General features: G+C 44.2%; 1 protein-coding gene across 2 annotated transcripts; it reads right to left on the minus strand.

The window, feature by feature from the left end:
• Window positions 1-778: 778 nt before the first annotated feature.
• On the minus strand, window positions 779-19,068 carry traf3 (TNF receptor-associated factor 3). Of its 2 annotated transcripts, none has more exons than XM_033988576.2 (15): window positions 18,775-19,068; window positions 16,106-16,253; window positions 14,440-14,599; window positions 13,841-13,892; window positions 11,913-12,017; window positions 11,460-11,624; window positions 10,240-10,320; window positions 9,967-10,041; window positions 9,380-9,472; window positions 9,000-9,140; window positions 8,470-8,620; window positions 7,119-7,204; window positions 1,528-1,785; window positions 1,235-1,426; window positions 779-1,136 (listed from the first exon to the last, which is right to left on the minus strand). In XM_033988576.2, the coding sequence occupies exons 2-15, from the start codon at window positions 16,248-16,250 to the stop codon at window positions 1,101-1,103; spliced, it is 1,740 nt and encodes a 579-aa protein (XP_033844467.1). In that variant the 5' UTR covers window positions 16,251-16,253; window positions 18,775-19,068; the 3' UTR covers window positions 779-1,100. The 2 variants fall into 2 exon arrangements, with proteins under 2 accessions (XP_033844467.1, XP_033844468.1); XM_033988577.2 differs by having other exon boundaries at window positions 16,106-16,256; window positions 18,775-19,067.
• Window positions 19,069-19,498: the final 430 nt, after the last annotated feature.

Here is a 19,498-nt window from a genome sequence, read left to right on the forward strand (position 1 = left end):
GTTCTCTGCTCCTCTGGCTCTGCTACTCTGCTCCTCAGGCTCTCTGCTTCTCTAGCTCTGCTCCTCCAATTCTGCTGCTCTGGGTCTGCTCCTCTGCCTCTCTGCTGCTCCCCCTGCTCCTTTATCTTTCTGCTCCTCTGATTCTAATCCTGTGGCTCTCTACTGGCTCTGTTCCTCTGGCTCTGCTCCTCTGCCTCTCTGCTCCTCTCACTCCTTGCTCCTCTGCTCTTCTGGCTCTGCTCCTCTGCCTCTCTGCTCCTCTGGCTTTCTGCTCCTCTGGCTCTGCTCCTTTGGCTCTCTACTCCTCTGCTCCGCTGGCTCTGCTCCTCAGGCTCTCTACTCCTCCGGCTTTCTGCTCCTCCGGCTCTGCTCCTCTGGCTCTGCTCCTCTGCCTCGCTGCTCCTCCCTCTGCTTCTTTAGCTCACTGCTCCTCTGGCACTCTGCTCCTCTGACTCTCTACTGGCTATACTCTACTGGCTCTGGTCCTCTGCTCATCTGGCCCTTCTCTGACTCTCTGCTCCTCTGACTCTCTGCTCCTCTGACTCTCTGCTCCTCTGACTCTCTGCTCCTCTGACTCTCTGCTCCTCTGACTCTCTGCTCCTCTGACTCCCTGCTCCTCTGACTCCCTGCTCCTCTGACTCCCTGCTCCTCTGACTCCCTGCACCTCTGACTCCCTGCACCTCTGACTCCCTGCACCTCTGACTCCCTGCTCCTCTGACTCCCTGCTCCTCTGACTCTCTGCTCACACGATCACATATTGACACTTTAGAGATTGTGGTTTATTTTATTTTATTTTATTTTATTCGATCCACTTCACAAACACAGTCAGGGCTCGGGCCCTCTCAGTCTCTTGGGGCTCTGGTTTAGTCCTGAGTTCTGCTTTAGACCTCAGGTCGACTTAGACCTGGTTTAGTCTTTCTGTAGTCCTGGTTTAACCCAGGTTAAGTCCCAGTGCAGGCCATAACCAGTCGATGCATGGCATCGGTAAACAGCTATGTTGCCGTAGCAATGCCCTCCTTCAGCCAATCAGAAGCCGCTCCGGACTTCTCAGCCGAGTCTCTGTTGAACCGCATTTCCCATCATCCTCTGGGATGTAGCTGTCAGGGGTCAGGCAGGTCTGAGGTGTCCACCGTCACCTGAAATGAGCCAACGGGTTAGTCCTAGCTTTAGCCTCGTGTTAAACCAATGAAGATTTAAGATGCAACACTGATCCAGTCCCCGTCCTGCTCCTTGCCTTGATAAAGATGGTGTCGTCCTTTATATAAGAGCCAGACTCTAGCATGGTCTGGTTGGCGAACAGCGGGCACCCAGAGGCAATGTTCATTTCAGCGCTGGGGCGTTTGAAGCTGCTGCTGTTGGGGTCAGGTTTGAACGCGTCACCCAGATGTTTGCGTGCACCACCCTGGTCCATCAGCATCAGTGTCACCTAGGCAGCGCACAGGAAAGAACTCTATCACACCCATATACGTTATAAATCAGACATATAGATACATACACACATATATATGTATTGCACATGTGCCAAACCTTCTGTTTAAAAGGCCAGTGTAGCAGTGCGTCGTACTCTCCTCTCATCACCACGAAGAACAGGGACAAGTGTGTGCCCTTGCCCATGCCGTCCCCATTCAGGTATACGCGGGCGCACATCTTATACCCAAAATAAGACGTGTAAAATGGCTGTGAATAAAGACTTAGCGTCTTCCCCGAAACCGCCTCCTGTTTCCGACGCGTGTAATCCCGAATCTTCCAGATCAGAGTTCCATTATAGCTTGCAGTCTCCAGGACCTGTGCACAGCAGAGGGGTTAGTCCTGGTGTAGTCCTGGTGTAGTCCCGGTGTAGTCCTGGTGTAGTCCCGGTGTAGTCCTGGTGTAGGGTTAGGTAAGGTTAGACTACCTCACATGAGTATCTCTGAATAAACTACAAAGCAGCTTCATAACTTGCTCTTTCAATCCTGGATTTTCTGAATGAACCATGCCACAGAACAGGGGGCGAGATCAGCGCCAGCTGACCAATCAGAATGATAGAAAAGTTAAGCGCTACATACTTCACACATAAGGAACTGTCAATCAAAATTAGGAAATATATAAAGGAGATGCAGTTGTTGTCGACACTTAGACTAATCATGCCAACGTGTCATACATAGCAGAAAGTAGAGCCTATTTGAATGCCACTCACAGATAAAGAAGAAGCTTAAGTTATGACCCCGTGGAGGGGGTGGGTCCTGAAGAAATATTTTTAATTTGATTTTAACTTTTTTATAGCATATTATTAAAAAGCATAGACTTCTGTTTATTGGAGCATCCATCCATTCATTTTCTTCTGCTTATCCGGGACCGGGTCACGGCTGAACCTATCTAAGCAGGGACTCCCAGACTTCCCTCACCCCAGACACCTACTCCAGCTCCTCTGGTAAGACCTCAAGGCATTCCCAGATCAGCCAAGAGGCATAGTCCCTCCAGCATGTCTGGGTCTGGCCCGGGGCCTCCTCCCAGTGGGACATGTCCAGAACACCTCCCTAGGGAGGCATCCTGAACAGATGCCCGAGCCACCTCAACTGGATCCTCTTGACGTGGAGGAGCAGAGGCTCTACTCCGAGCTACTCTAGTGTGACAGAGCTCCTCACTGTATCTCTAAGGGAGCACCCAGCCATCCTGCACAGGAAACCCGTTTCAGTCGCTTGTATGCCATCTTGTCCTTTTGGTCATTACCCAGAGCTCATGACCATAGGTGAGGGTAGAAACGTAGATTGATCGAGAGCTTTGCGCCTTTCGACTCAACTCCTTCTTTACCACAGCAGTCTGATACACTGCAGACATGAACAAGACCCTGAGATACTTGAACTCCTCCATTTGACACAGGGACTCTTCAACCACCTGGAGAGTGTAAGCCACCATATTCTGGTCGAAAACCATGGCCTTGGATTTGGAGGAGCTGATTTTCATCCAAATCTTGTGCCACTTCATACTCCATAAACCGCCCCAGTGCCTGCGGCAGGTCCTGGTTCTCTGAAGCCTTCAGGACAATATCATCTGCAAACAGCAAAGATGAGATCGTGTAGTCACCGAACTGGACCTCCTTCGTCCCCTGAACCGGACTCCCCCTGGCTGCACCTAGAAATTATGTCCATAAAACCAATGAACAGAACCAGTGACAAAGGGCAGCCCTGGTAGAGTCCAATGCAAACTGGAAACAGGTTGGTCTTACTGCCGGCAATGCAAGCACAGCTCCTACTCCGGTCATACAGGGACTGAACAGGCAAAGGGCCTGGATTCTGTACTCACTGAGCACCCCTCACAGGATACTACAAGGGACATGGTTGAATGCCTTATCCGTATCCACAAAACACATGTGGACTGTGGCAAACTCCCATGAGCCCTCGAGCATCCGATGAAGAGACTAGAACAGGTCCAGTGTTTTGTGACCAGGATGAAAACCACACTGCTCCTCCTGAATCCGAGGTTCGACTACCGGTCAGATTCTCCTCTCCAGTTCCTGGAATAGAAGTTACCGGGTAGGTTGAGGAGTGTGACTCCCCTGTAAATGGAACAAACCCGCAGTCCACCTTCTTAAATAGAGGGACCACCACTCCAGTCTGCCAATGCAGAGGTACTGTCCTCCGAGCGCCATGCAATGTTGCAGAGATGTGTCAGCCAAGACCCACAACATCTAGAGACTAAAGACACTCAGGTTGGATCTCATACATCCCTGAGCCACCGAGGAGCTTTAACTACCTGAGCGACTTCAGCCAGGGTGATGGATGGGTCCTCCAAGTCCTCAGTCTCTGCTTCCTCCTCTGAAGACATGACAGTATGATTGAGGAGATTCTAAAAGTATTCCTTCTACCTTCTGACAACATCCCCAGTCGAGGTCAGCAGCTCTCTGCCCACACTGTAAACAGTGTTGGTGATAGTCTACACGAGCCGCAGCACTCTTGGAACGATGGTACTCTTTAGCTGCCTCAGGAGTCCCACAAGCCAACAAGGCTCGATAGGACTTACTTGCGGTGTCGACCACCGGGTTTGGGAGCTGCTGCCACGTCAAGCACCGCAGACCTCACAACCACTGTTACGAGGGGGTGCATTGACAATACAGGCTGAGCACATCGCTCAGTCGATATCTATGTCTCCAGGCTCTCCTTGGAGCTGGGAGAAGCTCTCCCGGAACATCAGAGGTTCCCAACAAACATAGTACGCTTGGGTCTGCCAGGTCGAGGGTCGACAGGTGAGGATGGCCCCACCATGCTCCTTCGGGTTGTGGCCGGCCAGGCCCCATGGGGAAAGGCCCTGCCACCACGCACTCGCTGTTGAGCACCCACCCCTGGCCTTTATCCAGGGTGGGGCCCCGGTAATGCCAATTCAGGCGACATATCTGGCCTTGTTTTTATCCTCTTCATGAAAGGCTTCTGAACCGTTCTTACTCTGACCCATTCCCCAGAACTTGTTTTCCATGGGTGACTAACAGGGGTATGACGTCCCTGACAAGATAGCTCCCAGGATCATTTGATCATTTAATTCAACTTCTTTTACATATTTTTAATTTATCAATTAAAATAGCAGTTATACCAGTGTTATGGTATATTAAGGTGGGAACTAAAAATGTAAATAATTTCCAGCCAATATCAAATTACCTTGTCTTGCAAACGTTTCAGAAAAGTTAGTTGCAAATCAAGTTACAGTCTGTTTAAATAAATGATCCATTCTGAAGTCATCAATCAGGTTTCAGAAAAGGGCATAGTACTGTCACTGGAACCACAAAAGTTTTAAATGACATTTTAAATGACATTTTCTCAGCTCTTGATGATAAACATGATTGTGTAGCTCTGTTTATTGATTTAACCAAAGCTTTTGATTCAGTGAATCACAAAGTTCTCTTGAAGCATCTGAAGTATAGATGTAGATTTGAAAATGCTACATGTAATTGGTTCCAAAAATATCTTTCAAACAGAACCCAGGCAGTAGTAGCCGATGGTTTTAAATCAGATTTTTTAACTTTAAGTAAAGGAGTGCCCCAAGACTAAATTTTGGGCCTCCTACTTTTTACTATTTGTACTTCTATTGGTTACAATTTAAAGGAAAGCCACATACATTTATATGCAGATGATGCTGTTTTGTATGCAAGTGCTCCCTCTGCTGATCAGGCACTTTTAAAACTGCAACAAGACTTTACTGAAATCTAAAATTTTCTTATAAAGCTTAAACTGTCTTTGAATGCAAATAAAACTAAGTATATAATTTTTTCTATAAAACATTTAAGTAAAGTACAAGCTAAAAATCTTTATACGCTAAATGGTACATTCAAGAGTCGATACTTATATCTTGGATTTTGGCTTGATGAAATCTTATCCTTTAAAAAACATATCTCAGAATTATGTAACAGTTTAAAATCTAAATTATCATTTTATTATAGAAACAAATATTGTATCTCAATATATAACAGAAAAGAAATTGTGCAAGCGACCTTCCTCTCCATATTGGATTATGGGGATGTTGTGTACATCCAGACTTCAGCCTCTGCTTTGAAACCATTGGATCCACTATTTCACTCTGCCCTTTGTTTTATTACAGCGGATGGATTTGAAACTCATCTCTGTATTCTCTAGGAAAAAGTGGGTTGGCCATCACTGTATGTTAGAAGAGAACAGCACTGTATGAAGTTTATCTATAAGAGACTACTTCAAAACCTGCTAGAATAACTTGCGTGCATGTTAATCATTGATACTAGAACATTTAATACCACATGACTATAAGTCTAAGGACTAGCCCAGGGATGTGCAAACTTTTTGACACATGGGCCACAATGGGTTCTAAAATTTGACAGGGGCCGGACAAGGATATATATATATATATATATATATATATATATATATATATATATATATATATATGTATATATTACTTTACGGATTTGGCCTGTAACGTGTAGCAAAGCATCAATATTCAAGGCTCATTGTACAAACTGTTTTCCAAATGCATTAATTGAATTACTAATTAATTTATTACATTTCAGTTAAACACAGCACAATAACTCACATCAGTCTTATCAAGTGCCAAAAGATCAACAACTTGTTTAAAAGGTAAATTGAACAAGGTTTACCCTTACCTATTTTAATATAATTTGGTTATCTTCAGCAGGCCAGATTAATAAACCCAAAGGGCCATGTGTGGCCCCTGGGCCGTAGTTTGCCCATGTCTGGACTAACCGAAGAACCAGAACTAAGATGAGAGTGAGGGCCTTTAGCTGTTTTGCTTCACAAAAATGGAACTCTCTCCAAGGAAAGGCAAAACTAGAAACGTTGGTGACACAATCGGAATTTAATCTGAGAACAGCTTTTACACACACCTGCACCTGTTTTTAATGTTTGATACGGACTTGTTGGTTTCTCTGTTTCTGTTCATTGGGTTCCCCAGTATAAATAAAGATAAATAAAATAAATAAATTTGGGAGCTCAAACCCCTCCAGGTGGCGTTCAAGAAGGGGTCACCTTACCAACTAGAGTTAAAATTGGTTAAAATTATGTCACTTGAAACAAGAATTACGAATGCTTCACCTACTAATATAACTCTTAATTTTCAAGTATCTCTACTGCCTCTCTCCTCACACTTGCCTCTCATTCTCTTTCTCTCTCCTCACACTTGCCTCTCATTCTCTTTCTCTCTCCTCACACTTGCCTCTCATTCTCTTTCTCTCTCCTCACACTTGCCTCTCATTCTCTTTCTCTCTCCTCACACTTGCCTCTCATTCTCTTTCTCTCTCCTCACACTTGCCTCTCATTCTCTTTCTCTCTCCTCACACTTGCCTCTCGCTCACTCTCTCTCCTCACACTTGCCTCTAGCTCTCTTTCTCTCTCCTCACACTTGCCTCTCGCTCTCTTTCTCTCCTCACACTTGCCTCTCGCTCTCTCTCTCTCCTCACACTTGCCTCTCGCTCTCTCTCTCTCCTCACACTTGCCTCTCGCTCTCTTTCTCTCCTCACACTTGCCTCTCGCTCTCTCTCTCTCACACCCGACTGGTTCAGTCCTGGTTCAGTCCTGGTTCAGTCCTGGTTCAGTCCTGGTTCAGTCCTGGTTCAGTCCTGGTTCAGTCCTGGTTCAGTCCTGGTAGCAGCACAGTCATCTGACCTGGAAGCGCAAGTCCATATCGGCCAATCGGATCTCGTGAACACTCAGCATGTCATCATGGCGCCCGAGCTGCGTCTCCAGCGTTACTGCACAAAGAGTTTCAGGCTTCACTTACAATGTAATATGTTCTTTATGGAATATGTAAAGGGGCTTTATAATATATAAAAGATGAATGTAGATTATATATGGGTTTATTATGTGTTATATATATGGGTTACAGTAATGGGCTCGACACACGGGGAGCGACTAACCACAGCGTGCAGCGACACTCATCGCAGAGGCTTTAAAATCGAACACACGGGCAGCGACAAACTGCAGCGACTAGCGGCAGCTTGTCACGTCGCGCTCTGTTCCAGAGCAGATCGCGAGCCTCCTACACGTCTGATTGGCTGTTTATTTGGAGGGAATTTTGAGGTTAATAGCGGTAGATGGGAAAAAGACGCTAAAATGAAATCTCGTAAAGTTTTGCTTCATTTGACTAAAATATTATAATTGGTTGCACTCTACAAAACTAAAAAAGCGATCCTGGGTCCACCCTATTCTGCAGCTAATTCTGTTTAATGTAAAAACCTTAAATAAATATATTTTTTAATGTTGAATCAGTCTTTAATACATTTGGTTATTAGCCTCCATAAATTTATCTGAATTAACAAATTTGCGCATGTTAACTTACCACTCATATTCACCCTGGCACCAACGAGTTCCCAGGCAGCTGCTTTTTTTTATATATATATATCTCAGTAGTCTCTTTGAGATGTCAAAAAGAATTGGGAAATCCGACACCGTGAGTATAATTTTCTCCTCCATGATGTTTCTGAAGTGGACAGTGCATTGGCTCGTCAATCAAACTCTCGCTGATTGGCTGTTGTGCAGGTGACAGCGATAAAAGTAGAACATTTTTCTTTTGTTGTGCACGTCGACATGCACGAGCGCGAGGTTTTCACGTGCACGACTTTCGCTTGTCGCGGAGGTAAGAGAGACGAGCGATTTTCGCAGTGTCGCACAGGTACCATTGAAAATTAATGGAGAGCGAGCGACGTCGCTCCCCGTGTGTCGAGCCCATTAGTATATACGAGGCTGGTTGAAAGGAACTGGGTGCAGGGGGTCAGCTGTTTGTGCTGGTGCTGCTGATTCGGAGTCAGACTCATTCAGAGTGTGGTTGGCCCCGGGTATGGGGTCAGGGGTTAGGGATCAGAGGTTAAAGTCACTGTTAGTTAAAGTTGCCTACGCTTCATCATACCTGGGGTTAAAGCGGCCTAGACTGGACTATGCCTGGGGTTAGTCTGAGCAGGGAGTAATCTGGCCTGTTACACCGGGTTAGGTGTTATGGGTCAGTGTTAGTAGGACTCACCCAGCGCGTGGCTGGTCCCGGCTCCAGTCCGGGTCTGTTCCAGGGCTGTGATCCTGGTTCTGAGGTTCTCGACCTCGTCTCTGAGAGAACGAACAGAACGGAACTCCATCTCCAACTCCAACAGCTTCTCAGAGTGAGCACTCAGCAATTTCTGCACCAGAGAGAACAGGCATGAACAAGGACTGAACCCGGACTAAATCCGGACTAAACCCGGACTAAACCAGGACTAAACCAGGACTAAACCCGGACTAAACCAGGACTAAACCAGGACTAAACCAGGACTAAACCAGGACTAAATCTGGACCAAGCCAGGACTGAACCAGGACTAAACCCACTATAAACCAGGACTAAACCCACTCTAAACAGGTTTAAAGTAGGACTGAACCAGGACTGAACCAGGACTGAACCAGGACTAAACCAGGACTAAAGCAGGGCTGAACAAGGTCTAAAGCAGGTCTGAAACAGGACTAAACAAGTCCGAATCTGGGTCCGGTCTAGATTTATTCTGGGTCCGGTTTGGGTCCCTGTACCTGCACAGTGGTCAGCTTGTGTTCGCTCTGTCGGCTCCGCTCCCTCAGGTCTTCAGTGTGGACCTCAGTCTCAGACAAACGACTGCTCAGACCTGGGAGGGACAGGAACCTGTCTGACACCTCCACCCTCAGGTCCTCCACCTGCACAGAGGAAGAGAGTTAGGAGAGGAGGAGGAAAGAGGAGAGAGAAAAAGAAAAGAGGGAGGAGAGGAGGAAAGAGAGAGGAGAGAGAAGAGAAGATGGAGGAGGAAAGGAAAGAGGAGGAGAGAGGTTTTATCGAGGTAGTGATATTTTTCTGCAGGATGGAGGTAACAGAAGATGTAGGACCTAGGATATAAGACCTAGGTTATAGGACGTAGGATGTACGACGTAGGATGTACCTTGCTCTCGAGGGCGGAGCTTCTGGATGACATCATTCTTAAATGCTCAGACACAGAACTCGACTCATGAAGTTTGAGCTCGTCCTTCAGACCCTGAAACAGTTTAAACCGTTTGAACCAAAGGGTTAAAAGATAACATAGCTGACGCACTTTAACCCAACCAATCAAACTAACCCTTTAACCCTAACTCTAAAAGGTAACACCGCTCAACAATAACTAGGTAAGGTAACAGCTGACACACTTTTACCCTGAAACAGTTTAAACCATTTAGGACCCAAGACTCAAGAACCACAGTATCTATAAGAATTTACAGGGGGCACTACCGTGGCCCTGAAGTGTGGAGGCCTTTCAAGGAACAGGGTTAAAGGGTACAGCAACTCTAACCCTTTAATCCTAAACTTAATCTAAGACCCTTAAGTGTGGGGGCATTTCAAGGTTTAGGCTTAGAGTTAACGTTGACCCTTGAACGCTTTGACCCTTTAACTCAGGGTTTCATTTGAGTTTTTTTAAAACAGTTTCTGAACAAACATTAAAGGAGCAGTGTGTCTTGCAGACATTAAAGAAGCAGTATATATTTCTACACTAACCTTAAAGGAGCAGCCGAATCTGTGGAATGGACAGTTGGCCTGAGCTTTGGGACACTCCCCCTGGTGGACATGTAACTGAAACACACAAAGAGAAAATATTTTATTAATAATAATAATAATAATAATAACAATAATAATAATAATACAATAAATTGAAGTTATTCAGCACCTTAAAAGTGCATTAAGTAGTGGTGGTAGTAGTAGCAGCAACAGTAGTAGTAGCAGCAAGAGTAGAAGTAGTAGTAGTAGTAGTAGTAGTAGTAGTATTTTTACCTCTGAGCGCGGCAGAGGGACAGAGGAACACAGGTTTGGGCAGGAAACAGGAAATGCTGGACACACCGTCTCTTTGTGTTTCTACAAAAAACATTTCAAATCAATAAAGAACAGGGACCTGCACCTGTCTTCCACCTGACAGGTGTGTGTGACAGGTACTAACCTGCAGATCTCACAGGTGTGAGTGACAGGCAGTGTTGGGAGTAACGCCGTTACTAACCGCGTTACTTTTTCAGTAACGGAGTAATCCAACTACCGGTAATTACTTTTCCCAGCGTCGTAACGCCGTTACCGTTACTGACAATAAAATGTGGCGCGTTACGTTTAATTGAGTTCACTCTGCTCTTCATCAGAGTCTCAGAGATAAAAGGCTTGTTTGAGATGAGGCGGGCGCAGATACGAGGCCGTCGATCGGTGCGCGGTGCATGCCGGTTAGTTTTGTGTCCAAGATGCCACCGACTTGCTCTGACGCAACTTGTGCGCCGGTAACGGGAAGTTTTTGAGCGCAGCAGCTCTCCACCGACTGCGGCCGCCTGCATGGACTACAAACGCGTAATGCATGATGGGAAATGATGTCCTGTCCACACGTGCATTCACAGCAGATTAGGTCCGAGTTGTGTTTTGATCAGAAACGTGACTGTTCTCTCCAAAGAGGAACAGGCTCAGATCAGAGGTGATTAATATTTGAATACTGGGCAGAGAATTACAGTGTGTGGCCAGAGAAGGTTAAAGGTTTTGTCTTATTTTACATGGTTTACATTTGAATGCCTTAGTTTTGCAAAACATGGTAATGAATCTTTTCAGTATTATACTGAAAGCACTTTATTGTTATTGTTTATTTTAATGAAGAAAATACTTGAAGTACAGTTGACTGAAATTGTGTGACATGTTGATTTATTTGCACTTCAAATGAAATGTTTAATTATTTTTTTTATTTTTGATAAATTCTATAATTTACTTGGAAACAAATGCAAAATAATTACAGTCTGTTAAAGTAAAATAAATGTTAAAGGTTCACATCTGTTGTGCTTTTATTGTTTTAACATAATAAGTAACGTGGAGTAAAGTAACACAGAGTAGTTACTTTGCCTAGTAACTAGTTACTTCTCCCAAAAAGTAACTGAGTTACTAACTCAGTTACTTTTTGGGAGAAGTAACTTGTAACTATAACTAATTACATTTTTGAAGTAAGTTGCCCAACACTGGTGACAGGTGCTCACCTGCAGATCTGCCAGGGGCATCTTGCAGAGGCAGAAGTCGCAGCTGGTCTCTCTGTGTTTACATTTCCAGTTCAAATGTTCAGGGACGTCTTTCCTCATCATCCGCTCCTGGCAGCGGCCCAGCGGGCACGGCACCTCCAGGAACGGGCACACAGTCAGGTGGTCCTAAAAACATCAAACTATTACATGAACTAACTACTGTTTGGGGACAGTGGAGACAGTAGGGAAGGTGGGGAAGGTGGGGAAGGTGGGGAAGGTGGGGAAGGTGGGGAAGGTGGAGACAGTGGGGGCTGTGGGGACAGTGGGGGCTGTGGGGACAGTGGGGACAGTGGGGACAGTGGGGGCTGTCGGGACAGTGGGGACAGTGGGGGCTGTCGGGACAGTGGGGGTCAGGTCTTAGGGCTGTGGGGTACAGTAGAGATCAGGTCTTGGAGGTCAGGGGTCATGGCTCACTGGCAGCTGCTGCAGGCTGAGCTGTTCTTTGCAGCCGTTGGTTTCACTGCGACAGAAAACTTTGAGTGCCAGGATTTCCCGCTGACAGCAAATATCTCGGAAAATCTGCACCACAAAAGTATGACAAGAGTTTTATTTAGGGGACCTATTGTATTTGTAGGAAAATCACAAAAATCAAGCAGTAAAGAATAATGTATAGACGCTATCGTAAATTAGTTTTGGCTGAAGTCACCATTTCCTTTCTCTGGCTAAGATCTTTACCTCGCCATCTTCAAAGGAGTGGTAAGTGTCTTTGAGATGGAGATGTACGGTGGACTGGAGTCCAGAGTAGCTCTCGCAACAGTGTTGATACATTCTGTCGGCTTGTGGATATCCAAAATGGGCTTTCAATATATCTAAGAGAGCTAAAAAACAAGACTACAAGGAATCTGAACCTAGAAGAAAAGGCATAACTATTCCTTACACAGCGGTATGAAATTTCGCTCTATTTCAAACCTACAAACACTTTAAGACAGAAACTGGTTCACCCAAAGGACAAAACCCTGAGCCATAAGCAAAGTAATGCTGTCTAGTCCATTCAGTGAAGTGAAGAGTGCAGTGAGAGTTACATTCCAGAAATTAAACAGCCACTCTATAAGAGAATGTACCAATACCGACACAAGAGCTCCTCTGGACCCCAGTCTGCTGTACATCTCCATCTCAAAGACACTAACCACTGCTTTGAAGACAGTGAGGTACAGATCTTAGCCAGAGAAAAGAAAAGGTTTGAGAAGAAGAAGCTATTTTTGTTAGGAAAGACAATCCTTCCTTAAACAGGAATGGGGGGGCTGAGACATAATCTCTCACCAATCTATAACTCCATCCTCAAACCCAAAGCAAACAAAGGAGCAAGCAAAGGAAATAGAACAATAGAGCAAGCCAGTACGGCTATTAAAGGTTGAATGGCGGCCATTAAGACTGAAACTGGAGACAATAGCTGTTTACAACTTCAGTGTAGTTATCCCTTCAGACAGATATAAGGCAGTGTCCAGCAGCAATCTGACCAGAACTGAAGAAGCAGCTTGGATGAGCAGTGAAACGTCTTCACTCCTACAATATTTTGTCCAATTGACAGATTTAACTTCAGCTTTTTCCCACTTTTTTTCATAGTTTGGCCGGGTGGGTGTGACTTATACGCAGATGCGACCTATATGTGAAATTATTCAAATATATAATTTCGCATCTTCGTTATTGTCACCCTGACAACTGGGGAGGGCACTCTAGGTTTGTGTACCAGTGTCTACTACTCCTGTAACATTGAAAATTAAAAATTTCAACATTTCGGTAATTTAAAAGACATTTGAGAAAGGCTGAACAAAAAGGCGACCTAAAAGAAAATCATATTCTGCTGAGTCTGATGACAGTGACACAGAAGAGGAAGCGGCCCTTCATCTACCTCTGGAGTTGACAGAGTTGTTCAAACTTGTTATCTTATTTTTTATGCTTTAGTTATCCGATTGTTAAAATGTTAACATACCAGACATTTATTCAGTTCTGTCTATTCTTCATGTAGTTGAATAAAAAACGTGTTACATTAGCGTGCTGTGCTGCTATTCAGCCTGTTGTTCTCTATTTTATTGTTATTATTATAACTTGCCTTTAAAGATAAAAAGTCTGTTTTTGGTCTCGGGTTTGGTAAAATAAATTTCCACAAAACGACTTATACATGTTTTTTTCTTCATTATTATGCATTTTTTGGCTGGTGCAATTTGTACTCTACAGTGACTTATAGTTCATAAAATACACCAACTGCACCGATGGGAGTCCGACTCAGAAAAATGTCATCGTAGACAAATTAAACTTAGCATCAAAAATAGGTTACGTCAGGAAATGTAAAAAGTGATATATTGGGGTTAGCGTTACGGTTCGCATTAGGGTTGACATCCTACCTTGTCGGGGAAGAGTGGCTCGCGATCGGCCGGACAAACTGGGTTTGGACGACTGTGGAAAAACAGAACTGAGTGAGCCACCAGGAGGAGCAGGAAAGTTAGTGTTTAATTCCAGACCGAGCAAAGGATCATGATCTATGCAGTCTTTTTCACACAGGTGTTAGCAGTAGGGGTTGTGTGTGTGGTTAGGGGTGTGTATCGGCTACATGTAGAATCTATGTAGGCCTGTCGCCATAACAGCATTAAGCGCTGAAGAAATTAAAGATGAATATTAAAACTGAAAACACACAAATCCAACGCCGGATTATCCCCAAAATAAATGTACTAAATCATGAAAAACATGAAGCTGCAATGAACAAACAGAAACACTGTTTGTGTCTTTGAGTCATAACAGTGACGTCATTGACCTCTCAGATCTGACTGTGGCTCAGAACAGTATCTACAGTAAAAGTCTCCATGATAGACAGCTGTGAACTGTTCTATCTGTTAACTCAGTATCAAAAAATTATGAGAGGCCCTGCTCAGTGTAGGTCTATGTAGGACTCTGAGCAGTAGGGCGGAGTGTAGATCTATGTAGGTCTATGTACACTGGGCCTGACCTGAGCAGCTCTGTGATGCAGGAGTTGCAGAATCGGTGTCCACACTCGGTCTGTCGTGGTTGCACCAAAACCAAACCGCACTTCTCGCATCGATATTTATCGTCAGGAGGAAGTACGAACCGTTCTCGGAAACCCCCTTGTACCGGCAGCAGCGCCCCCCCTGGACACACACAGGAACAGCAGCAGTGAGGAGGATTGTGTAACTCCTGAAAGCTCTGCATAAGGTTAGGGTTAAGCATCAGGTTTAGGGTTAGGTTTAGGGTAGAGTCTCACTGACCCAGAGCAGCAGACAGGTGGCTCTTTACAGGGTCAGGGGTCATATTTAAGCGATTTTTTGGGACTGAGACTTTGCCTGATGCAGGCAAACCTCCAGTAAGGGAGGGCAAAACGTGTGTAATCCCTCAGTGGTCCAGGTCTGATCCATAGTAAGAATAGAGCGAGCCAGTAGGCCCATTAATGCTGAAACTGTAAACAATAGCTGTTTACAGCTTCAGTGTAGTTAGCTCCTCCCTTCAGATAGATATAAGGCAGTGTCCACCAGCAATCAGACCAGATGATGGATGAGCAGCAAAACGTCTTTACTCCTACAACATTTTGTCCAGTTCACAGTTAACTTTGGCTTTTACTCTCTCTAAAACCTTCAAATCAGGTTGGAAATCTATGGGTAATAATGGACTCAGACTTGAAATTTAACAGCCACATTAAATCAGTAACATCTGCAGCTTTTTACCATCTAAAGAAACATTGCAAAAATCAAAAGTATACTGTCAAAACCAGATCAGAGAGACTTATCCATTTCATTTGTCTCCACTAGGTTAGACTACTGTAACGGCCTGCTAACTGGCCTCTCCAAACGAGCATTAACACAGCTGCAGTACATCCAGAACACTGCTGCTTGGGTCCTGACTACAACCAGGAAGTACTTCACACATGTGTCCTCAGGTCTCTGCACTGACTCCTGTGACTCAGAGAATAGACTTTAAAGCAGCTCTGCTTGTGAACAAGTCTCTCCATGGACCAGCACCAAAGTACATCCCCAACACGACATGTTAGTGCCATATGAACCATCTTGCACTCTGAGGACTTCAGGGACCAGCCTTCTAATGCAGTCCTGGTTTAGTCCTGGTTTAGTCCTGGTTTAGTCCTGGTTTAGTCCTGCTTTAGTCCTGCTTTAGTCCTGCTTTAGTCCTGCTTTAGTCCTGCTTTAGTCCTGCTTTAGTCCTGCTTTAGTCCTGCTTTAGTCCTACTTTAGTCCTACTTTAGTCCTACTTTAGTCCTACTTTAGTCCTGCTGGTGTTAAGAGTCAGGACTAAACATGGGGAATCAGTTTTCTGCAGCTAAAACCTGGAACAGTTTTCGTCAAGATGTGAGACACTACTTTGACAATGTTTAAATCTAGGTTCCAAACGGTTCTGTTTAGCTGTACATATGACTGAAAGGTTTTTATTCTGTCTCTTTTAATGTTCATTTTATGACGTGTTGTATTGTGATTTTAATGTCTTTGTAAACCAGTTATGCTATACAAATAAACTTGCCTTGCTTTTAGATTAAGATTCTGATGACATTTTTCAAATGTCCATAAACAGATTTTAAAGTCTGCCACAGCTCGGGATAGTGTCTAATCCCTGGAGAAAATTCAAGGCTTTAATAACAGGCTTAATAATACCTGTGGGGGGTGGGGCTTCGCTGGGTGGCCAGTGATTGGTCGGTCTGTGGGGAGGAGGCGTGTGATTGGCCGCTCGATGCTGAGGAGGTGGGGCCTGCAGCAGCGGGATCTGCACCTCCCTGAGATCATGGCTCCTCCCCGACATCACCTGCTCCAAACACACAAATAAATAAATAAATAAATACATCTCGACGAGCCACCAGGGTTAGGTGTACTTTAGGGTCATATTTTGTTTCTGTTACATGTCTGTCCTTCAGGGTTAGGGGTCAAGCGTCAGGGTTCAGTGTTCAACAGGACACTGATCTAGGCCTGCAACAAGTTAATCGATTTATCTCAACTAATAGATGATTGGAGAAATCATCAACTAATGTAGCAGTAGAATAATTGTTAACTTTATAAAGAGATGTGTCTATGAAGTATACGAAGATATAACAAAATAATCGTAAACTTCATACAGAGGCGAGTCTATGGAGTATATGTATATACAAAACATAAATGGATGGGCTAAGGTGCTTCATCTTGGTCAAATGCTGTCAGCTGTAAACAATAACTGATTGACGGCTATTTAGCCCTGGTTTAGACCAGATCAGCCTTTAAAGATCACAGATCAGCACTTAAAGGCAGTGTCATATTTGTACAAAATTATGTACATTATGTATGTTATAGTATTTTAGATATACATGTAAACAACACACACACGTGTATATATATGTACACATATATCCATGTATATATAATTGAAACCAGAAATACCACTATATAAAAAGACACATACTGTATGCTGTTTTTTCTCACTGTCTGACATGAAATCAGACTAAACTTTTTTCCTGTTTTAGGTAATTTAGGATTATTTCGATTTGGTAAATGTCAGAATAATGAGAGAAGAGTTTTTTTTAGGACATTGTTTCATGACTTTCTTCAAAGTCAGAAGTTTACATACATTTCATTATTATTTGGTACCATTGCCTTTAAACTGTATGACTTGTGTCAAATGTTTTGGATTTCCTTCCATAAGCGTCTCACAATAGTTGGCATTAATTCTGGCCCATTCCTCCTGACAGAACTGGTGTAACTGAGCCAAGTTTGCAGCCCGTCTTGCTCGCACATGCCTTTTCAGTTCTGCCCATACATTTTCAATAGGATTGAGATTAGGGCTTTGTGATGGCCTCTCCAAAACATTTACTTTGTTATCCTTAAACTACTTTGTAACCAGTTTGGCAGTATGCTTAGGGTCATTGTCCATATGCGCCCAAGCTTTAACTTCCTGGCTGATGTCTTGAGATGTTTCTTCAGTATTTCCACATAATGTTGTTTCCTCATGATGCCATCTATTTTGTGAAGTGCACCAGTCCATCCTGCAGCAAAACAACCTCACAACATGACGTTCCCACCCGCGTATTTCACAGTTGGGATGGTGTTCTCAGGCTTACGAGGAAGCCCTTTTTTCCTCCAAACATAATGATGCTCATTATGGCCACAGTTCAATTTTTGTTTCGTAAGACTACATGACATATGCATTACTATATGCAAACTTCTGACTTTAAACAAAGTCATGAAAAATTGTCTAAAAACTCCTTCTCTCATTATTCTGTCATTTAGCAAATAGGATCACCAAAATTGGGATCATATAAATAAATGGGATCATCTAAATGACCTAAAACAGGAAAAGTTTAGTTTGTAATTTTATGTCAGACAGTGAGAAAAAAGAGTGTATGTGTCTTTTTATATAGTGTATGTAAAGTTTTGGTTTCAACTGTATGTATACGTTATAGTATATGGAGAATGTCTCAGAAACATGATCTGTTTGTATCTCAAATATGCAGTCAAAATTTTTAGAAACTGAAAACAAATGTAACGTTTGAATTCACAATACAAATTATTGCTACTATAATAAAACAGAGGGATTACACAGAGAAATAAAAAGAAGATTTATCTCCTCTGACCCTATCCTTTCAACCTAGTTTAGTCCTGGTTTAGTCCCCGGCTTAGTCCCTGGTTTAGTCCCTGGTTTAGTCCCTGGTTTAGTCCCTGGTTTAGACCCTGGTTTAATCCCAGTTTAGGCCCTCTTTAGTCCTGCTTTAGTCCCTGGTTTAGTCTCAGTTTAGATCCGCTTTAGTCCTGCTTTAGTCCCTGGTTTAGTCCCTGGTTTAGTCTTGGTTTAATCCTGATTTAGTCCCACCTCTGTCCTACTTTTGTCCATCGTTTAGTCCTAGTTTAGTCCTGCTATGGTTTAGTCTTGCTTTAGACCTGCTTTAGTCCCGCCTCTGTCCTACTTTTGTCCATGGTTTAGTCCTAGTTTAGCCCCTGTTTAGTTCTGGATTAGTCCCTGCTCAGTCCTGGTCTTGTCCTGTGGTGCGCAGACTGGAGTCTCAGGGATTTCCCGGGGAGCGCTGGAGTTTTGGTTTTGTTTTGGACCTTGTGCTCAGGTTGAGGGTTCTAATTCGGGTCTGAATCAGACCTCAGGACGGTTCTGACCCAAACCTAGTCCAGTCCAGGACTAAAGAGGTTCACAGCAGTGTCCCTGAGCCTTGATAATACTCAGTCCTGAAACACACAGTTTAAACAGAGCTAACGCTAGCCATAGCATTTGTAGTCCTTTACTGTGAGGCTAACGCTAACTGCGGTTCTGCGGCGGTTCGGGCTCCGGTTCTGTCGGGCCCGATACTCACATGAACCAGCGGCTCCTCGGCGGCAGGTCCGCGGGCTGTCGGTGCGCCTGTACCGCCTTCAGGGGGACGGATGCCCCGCGGTGCTGGAGCTCATGTCAGCGGGGATGAGGCTGCGGAGGGCGGCTGCTCCCCAGGCTCGGGTCCTGGTCTGGTCCTGGTCTGGTCTTGGTTCAGTCCTGGTTCAGTCCTGGCTCGGGTCGGTGCTGGGGCAGGAGCAGGAGCTCTGTGGCAGAGCAGTGGAAACCCCCTCCGCTGCTTCCGCCCAGGAAATCCCCCCGTGCGCTGCCCCGCCGCCAGGGGGCGCCCTGCCTTATGCAGTTAGCGAGAGACGGTGTCAGGGGGCGCTATACGCCCATTCATCATCTTTATATGTATCAGTTTTATATTTATAACGTCTATGATATTTATAATTATATTGTATATTAAATTATTATGGTAAATTATCTATATAGCTATATCTATCTATTTATGTATTATTTATTTATTTATTTATTTATAATATTTATAAGTCTGATCTATCTCAGAATATCGAATAACACTTCAGACCGGTTTCTGTTTTTAACTTTTATTTTGAAAAGGATTTTATATTCGTCTTATAATAAAATACAAGATTCTATTATACGATACGACAACGATTATATTATAGTACAATTAAAGTTTTATTTCGGCTTCATTCGCAGCTCAGACCTGAGCAGGCGCATGCGCATTCACACACGCACCTGTG

The sequence above is a fragment of the Periophthalmus magnuspinnatus genome, chromosome 22 (genome assembly GCF_009829125.3).
Source record: "Periophthalmus magnuspinnatus isolate fPerMag1 chromosome 22, fPerMag1.2.pri, whole genome shotgun sequence".
Classification (NCBI taxonomy): domain Eukaryota; kingdom Metazoa; phylum Chordata; class Actinopteri; order Gobiiformes; family Gobiidae; genus Periophthalmus; species Periophthalmus magnuspinnatus.